This window comes from Ochotona curzoniae, unplaced genomic scaffold (genome assembly GCF_017591425.1).
Source record: "Ochotona curzoniae isolate NIBS_2020 unplaced genomic scaffold, NIBS_Ocur_1.0 contig_883, whole genome shotgun sequence".
NCBI lineage: Eukaryota > Metazoa > Chordata > Mammalia > Lagomorpha > Ochotonidae > Ochotona > Ochotona curzoniae.
Window position 1 is genome coordinate 5613587 of NW_024466599.1, and position 6621 is coordinate 5620207.

The 6621-nt window shown below is 58.3% G+C and overlaps 1 protein-coding gene across 1 annotated transcript; it reads left to right on the top strand.

The window, feature by feature from the left end:
* Positions 1-1014: 1014 nt before the first annotated feature.
* On the top strand, positions 1015-6071 carry RRM2 (ribonucleotide reductase regulatory subunit M2). Its single transcript, XM_040992819.1, has 10 exons — positions 1015-1177; positions 1253-1327; positions 1599-1742; positions 1842-1958; positions 2234-2367; positions 4193-4287; positions 4414-4547; positions 5533-5637; positions 5717-5830; positions 5914-6071. Exons 1-10 carry the CDS (start codon positions 1079-1081, stop codon positions 6064-6066), a joined length of 1170 nt encoding a protein of 389 aa, XP_040848753.1. The 5' UTR covers positions 1015-1078; the 3' UTR covers positions 6067-6071.
* The last annotated feature ends 550 nt before the right edge of the window (positions 6072-6621 follow it).

Sequence of the window (6621 nt, forward strand, 5' to 3'; positions counted from 1 at the left end):
TCTCAGAAATGGCGCGCGGGTGTTGACCATCCCAAAGTTGCCCAGCACCCGATCCTGGGGTCCGTGGGTTCCCGAACGCCCCGTTTCTCTGTAACTCGGGCACTGCAGCTTTCCCGGCATCTGGGTGCTGTGTTGGTCCTCATTCATTGCCGCCATTTGCCAGGCCCCAGCGTCTGCGGCGAAGCAGAAAGGCGGGTGGGGGAAGGGCCGGGAGAGGCTTCCCGCCAGCCCCCACCCCGCCCCGGGCCGCTTGGGCCTGCCAGCAGCCAGGGAACTGCCGGTTCTCCCGTCACGTCCTCGGTTCCCGAACCTTCCTTCCCGGAAGTGTTCCCTCGCAGCATTTATTGACCAGGGTCGACCCCGGGGACAGTTGGCCAGACCACCGCTGCGACGGCTTGAGACTTAAAAAAGCCCACACATTATCCGCCAGTGGCCTCATCAGAGGTCCGCTCGCTTTAACCCATCACCCCACAAGTCACAAAGCCCCATGTCACTCGCAGGGACGCCGAATCTTAAAATTTCAGTCATTCCCAGCGACCGGGGGACTCAGCCCCCGCGCCTCGCAAATAGGGGTGTGTGTGTGTGTGCCCTCGGGGCCGTCTCCCGCACACAGGACAGATCTTGGGGCCTGGCACCCCCACAGCACACAGGAGTCCCGATGGCGGCTGGCCCGCTTTCCCTCTGGCCGGGAGAGCTTTGCAGCCCGCAGCAGGCCGTTTTCGGGGAGCTGGGGCGCCCCTCGCCCTCCCGAAAGGGTCGGGATGAGCCAAGGCCACGAGCCGCCCGGAGGCTGCGCGCCCTTCCCGGCCGGGGCTGGCGGCAGGGCGTGCGGGGCTGGGGCGCGGGGGGCGGCCCGCAGGGTGCGCGCCGGGACTCCCGCGCTGCGCTTGAATCTCCCGCGCGCTGCCGCGGCCCGCGCGCCCAATGGGAAGAGCCGGACGCGGGGCCCCGCCCCGACCGACGCGCGCTGCTTTAAAAGTCGCGGGCCGGGGGCTCCTCCCGACTCGCTGCTGCCCCGGCCCCGGCTGCTTGTCTGCTCTCCCGCTCCTTCGGCTCCGTGCACGCCGCCACCGCCGCCATGCTCTCCGTCCGCGTCCCGCTCGCCACCCTCGCCGACCAGCAGCAGCTGCAGCTGTCGCCGCTCAAGGGGCTCAGCCTGGCCGACAAGGAGAACACGGTGAGCGCCGGGGCCGCGGGAGGGTGGGGGAGGCCCGCCGCCGCTTCCCCGGGACTGACGCGCGTGTCCCCGCAGCCCCCGTCCCTCAGCGGGACCCGCGTGCTGGCCAGCAAGACGGCCCGGAGGATCTTCCAGGAGCCCGCGGAGCCGGTGAGTGGCCGGCCGGGCGGCAGGTGCGCGGCCGCCGCGCTGCCCGCAGGGGGAGCCCGCCCTTGGCGCCAAAGCCGCTTTGTCTCCAGCTGACCCCTCCCGCCTTCCCGCCCAGGCGGGCCGCGCACCCCCGCACCCCGCGGCGGCCCGATCGCCCCCTCCCTGTACGGTGCCCTCTGGACCGCGCGGGCATGCCCGGGCACGCAGCGTGATGGCGCTGGGCGAGTGGCGCGGACCTCACTTGGCTGTCCTTCCCCCCCCTTCCCGGCAGAAGTCGGCAGCTGCCGCGGCCGGCGTGGAGGACGAGCCGCTGCTGCGGGAGAACCCCCGGCGCTTCGTCATCTTCCCCATCGAGTACCACGACATCTGGCAGATGTACAAGAAAGCCGAGGCGTCCTTCTGGACGGCCGAGGAGGTGGGTACCGCTGCCCGCGGAGGCGGTTGGCTGGCTGGGGCAGGGCTGGCCCCTCGGAGCCCCTCTGCTGACGCTCCCTCCCCACCCCGGGCCGTGCAGGTGGATTTGTCCAAGGACATTCAGCACTGGGAGGCCCTGAAGGACGAGGAGCGGTACTTCATCTCGCACGTCTTGGCTTTCTTCGCCGCCAGCGACGGCATAGTAAACGAAAACTTGGTGAGTTCCCCCAAATCCTTAAACTTATTTCTAGAGTTCCTGGTGGAACTAGTTCTTTTTCCCCGTTGAAGTTTTTTATGGATTGGATGTGTGCGCTAGGACACCTTGCAGTTACTTCCGGTAACCTTAGGGTCTCCCTGGGGTTCTGAGGGGCGTGCTAGCTGCAGGGGCTGAGCCCTCGTGGCTGTCCGAGCTGGGCCCTGCCTGGCCTGGGGGGACGGGCCGAGGTGCGGGCCGCCCGGCCGGGCTGGGGCTGAGCGCCGTCTCGCCGCTAGGTGGAGCGCTTTAGCCAAGAAGTTCAGATCACCGAAGCCCGCTGCTTCTACGGCTTCCAAATTGCCATGGAAAACATACATTCGGAAATGTACAGCCTGCTTATCGACACTTACATTAAGGACCCCAAGGAACGGTGAGTATTGAGTGGTAGGTGGTCAGTAACCATCTAGTGATCCCTTCTGGGAGGGTGCCAGAAGATGGGGTACCTCTGGTAAAGCTTTGGCAGCTTGGGGAGGGTGCCAGGACATGGGGTACTGCAGTGAGCCGGGGTGGGGTGCCTCTGGCAAAGCTTTGGCAGCGCTGGTTAACAGCAGCAAGGGCCAAGCCTACACTGCGGTGAGCTGCCTTGACTGGTCAGCAGACAAGGTCAACGGGGTGGGCCAGTTGGAAGGCTCCACAGGTGGGCGTCGGGCTAGAGGAGAGTCAGGTAGTGGGGAAGACCATGTTAGTGATCGCCCCACCTGCAGGAACAGAGGGCTTACTGTGCTGGCTTCCTGTGTAAGGGGTCAGTGAGGGTGCCCTGGGACGGCCTTGGGAAGGCGGAGGTCGTTTGGCCTGTGGGGGCTGGTGGTCTGCACAGCTGCTGAGACTTGGCTCTTCAAAAGGACCAAGCAAGGGGCCTGGCATGATAGGGTAATGGTTAAGGTCCTCGCCTTAAATGCACCAGGATCCCATATGGGCACTGGTTCTAGTCCTGGCTGCTCCACTTCCCATCCAGCTCCCTGCTTGTGGCCTGGGAAAGCAAAGTAAAAGAACCAGGCATGGTGTAGGGCCTGGGGGCAGATCTGACTTAAATTAAGCCAATTGGTGTGTAGTGCACTAAGCTGTGTTGACAGTCCTTGGAGTACAATAGAAACTGAAGAATACCTAAACTTGTGCTAATTGAGAAGTCAGGCCAATGGTGGGATTTTTAAAAAGACTTATTATTTATTTTATTGGAAAGTCAGACTTTATACAGAAAAGGAAAGATAGGAAGACCTTCCATCTGCAAGTTCACTCTTTAGGTGACTGCAACGATCAGAGCTGAGCTGAGCTGAACCAGGAGCCAGGAACTTCTTCTGGGTCTCCCACAGGGGTGCAGAGTCCCCAGACTTAGGGCTGTCCTCCACTGCTTTCCCAGGCCAGAAGCAGGGAGCTGGAAGTAGAGCAACCAGTTTACAATCTGGCACCATATGGGATCCATTATGTGCAAGGCAAGGACTTTAGCTGCTAGGCTACCATGCCAGGCCCAAAATAAAAGATGTGTTTTATTTGAAAAGCAGAGTTACAGAGAGAGACAAAGACGTCTTCCTCTGCTGATTCACTCTCAGGTGTCCATAACGCCATGTCTGAGCCAGCTGGAAAGCCAGGAGCTTCCTGTGTAGGCATGGGCACCAAACTTCTCTGCTTTCTCAAGGACATTAGCAGGGTGCTGGATCGAGACTGAAGCACTAGGATTGGGAGTGGCACCAGTATGCGATGCTGCCATTGCAGACATTCTCATTGTGCCACAATGCTGGCTTTGACTACTACTGAGATTTTGAAAGTGATATTGGTGGGACTGATGCTGTGTCATGACAGGTTAAGCCTTGACCTGTAGGTGTTGGCAGTGTCATGGCTCCAGTTCTGGTTGCTGCACTTCTGATCCAGCTCCTGTTAATGTGCCTGGGAAAGCTGCGGAAAAACGACCTGTGATGGGCGACCCTGCAGGAGCTGCCACACTCCTGGCTTCTGAGTGGCCCAGCCCTGGCGGGTGTAGTCTTGTGGGAAGTGAGCCAGCTGGTGGGAGATCTCTCCTCTGCCTTTCAAATAATATGTACTCTGATGGAGGCAGGGAGGGATAAGTAACATAAGGGGGAAGCTAGCCAGTACAAGTCTGATCCAAGTACAACACTGCAACTTGGCTTTTGTACAGTGCCTTTCTAGAGGTTGGGCTTGGAGGCTTCCACTCGGGTTCCTAACGCTCTGATGCCTTCCAGGGAGTTCCTCTTTAATGCCATTGAGACGATGCCTTGTGTCAAGAAGAAGGCTGACTGGGCCTTGCGCTGGATTGGGGACAAAGAGGCGACCTATGGTAAGCATGCCGGGGGCCTTTGAGCCTGGAGCTCCGACTTTCCAGGCAGTGTTATCGAGGGGGTGCTGCTGGGTACCCTGGCCTGCTGAAGTGCACCAACTCTTCCTCCTTCTCTGCCGCCCGCAGGAGAACGGGTTGTAGCCTTCGCTGCGGTGGAAGGCATTTTCTTTTCCGGCTCCTTTGCGTCCATCTTCTGGCTCAAGAAGCGAGGCTTGATGCCTGGGCTCACATTCTCCAATGAACTGATTAGCAGGGACGAGGTGAGCAGGCCGCGCTCTAATTAGACACCTGCGGCTCTTGGGGTACACGAAGGGGGCTGCACGTCTGCATGTAAGTGAAGGGCTTGGTAGTTCAGAGAGTGATCTGCTGGTTAACTCCTAAATGGGTATAGCAGCGTGGGCTGGGCCAGGTTGAAACCAGGTGCCTGGGTCTCCCCTTGTGAGAGCAGGTACCCCAGAACTTGAGCCGTCCGCTTTCCCAGTCTGCATTAGCAGGGAGCTGGAGCAACTAGAACTTGATGCAGTGTCAGCTTAGCATGTATTGCCACAACACCGGCCCTCCCGTATCTACTGCATATGTAATTTCCAGGTTGCTGAAGTGTGTTCTCCATGATGCACGCGTGTGCATTGCTGTCTAGTCTAAGTGTCCAAGGTACAGGTGCTTGCTGCGAGTTTGTGAGGCTGCTGTATTTTGCTGGTGGTATGCAGTCTTCCTGGCATTGAGGTGTCGATAAGCATCCTGATGGAGTGAGGGCTGTTGAGGTCCCTGTGTGTCCTTGGATGCACCTTGGTGACACCTCGGAGCAAGGTGGGAGAAAGCATCTGGATTTTCCACTTTAAGTCACGTTTGAAGGACAGCGAGTGAGGTGCCCCGTGTTGGGATCCTGCATGGGGTGGTCTGCCTTCGGGGCAGGCTTCCCCTGTCTGGAAAGACCAAAGTGAAGCTTTGGGGCTTTGATGCGCCAAGATGTATAGAACTACTTACTTGAAATCACATTGATTTCCAGCTCATTGAAGCATGAACTAGGCTGGTCCCATTTTTTTTTCTGTCTGACATGGTTAGAGTGTGTGGCTAAGCGAGGCAGCAAGGAACAGGCCTGGCCCTGTGCAGGTGGCCGTGCCAAGGGCGAGCCCGTCTCAGTTGTAGGAGCAGGCAGAGCAGTGAAATCTCGGACAGCCTGAGCTCTGAGGACAGAGGGCGAGAGGCTCATGTTCCACCTTGGTGATCCCGCGCCTTCCCCTCCAGGGTCTGCACTGCGACTTCGCCTGCCTCATGTTCAAGCACCTGCTGCACAAGCCGTCCGAGCAGAGGGTGAAGGAGATCATTGTCAATGCCGTGCGGATCGAGCAGGTGAGTGCTGTGTGCTGGGGCTCCCCGCTGAGGGCACCCCAGGGCTGGCACTGTCATTCAAGCCTGTCCCCGTCCCTAGGAGTTCCTCACAGAGGCTCTGCCCGTCAAGCTCATTGGCATGAACTGCACTCTGATGAAGCAGTACATCGAGTTTGTGGCGGACAGGCTGCTGCTGGAGCTCGGCTTTAGCAAGGTGAGAGCTGCGGCGGCCCCACGCCCTGCACGGGGCTTCTCTTGTCGGAGACATCATGCTAATCTTTTTGTTCCCCTGCTTAGATTTTCAGAGTAGAGAATCCCTTTGACTTCATGGAGAATATCTCACTGGAAGGGAAGACGAACTTCTTTGAAAAGCGGGTAGGCGAGTACCAGAGGATGGGGGTGATGTCAAGTCCGTCTGAGAACTCCTTCACCTTGGACGCCGACTTCTAGATGAACTGTGAAGAGGAACGCTGGCTGATTTCTTTACCCATCCATCTAAAAAAAAAAAAAAGATGAGCTGGAAGTATCGCCGAACTACCCCATGAATTGTCCCAAGTGTTGGTGTATGGCATCTTAAGCTTGTGTGGCCATCTCAGTGGGCTGTTTGTCACTAGACGCTTGGGACAGGGCTTGGCTGTGGTCGACTTTGGGCACAGTCCTGCCGCCTGCCTGCGACCTCACCCTGGCACTGACAAGGCGAGCCCAGGGGGACGGGCATTGCCAGATGTCAGCCTCACCGCTTGCGGAGCAGAGTTTAGGGTTTACATAACTAGTTTGTATATAATTAGCACTTTACATACATTCATTTGGTTTCTGCGAAGAACCTTGTGTTTACCACCATTGGGAGTCAATTCAGAAATTATTGACTAGAATCAGTGGAACTTGCCTGAATGATGTGATTTGTAACCCTTACTTTCTTCAATGAATTGTTTGATCAACTGCAAGGTAGCCCTGTACACTCCTAGTTCGATGTTGTAGAGAAGGTGGTTCTGATTTTGTTGCCAC

Coding starts and splice junctions, on each gene's coding strand:
- RRM2 (XM_040992819.1), top strand. CDS start 1,079: ATGCTCTCCGTCCGCGTCCCGCTCGCCACCCTCGCCGACCAGCAGCAG. Junction 2,368..4,192: donor ATTAAGGACCCCAAGGAACG/GTGAGTATTGAG, acceptor GATGCCTTCCAG/GGAGTTCCTCTTTAATGCCA. Junction 5,831..5,913: donor TGGAGCTCGGCTTTAGCAAG/GTGAGAGCTGCG, acceptor TCCCCTGCTTAG/ATTTTCAGAGTAGAGAATCC.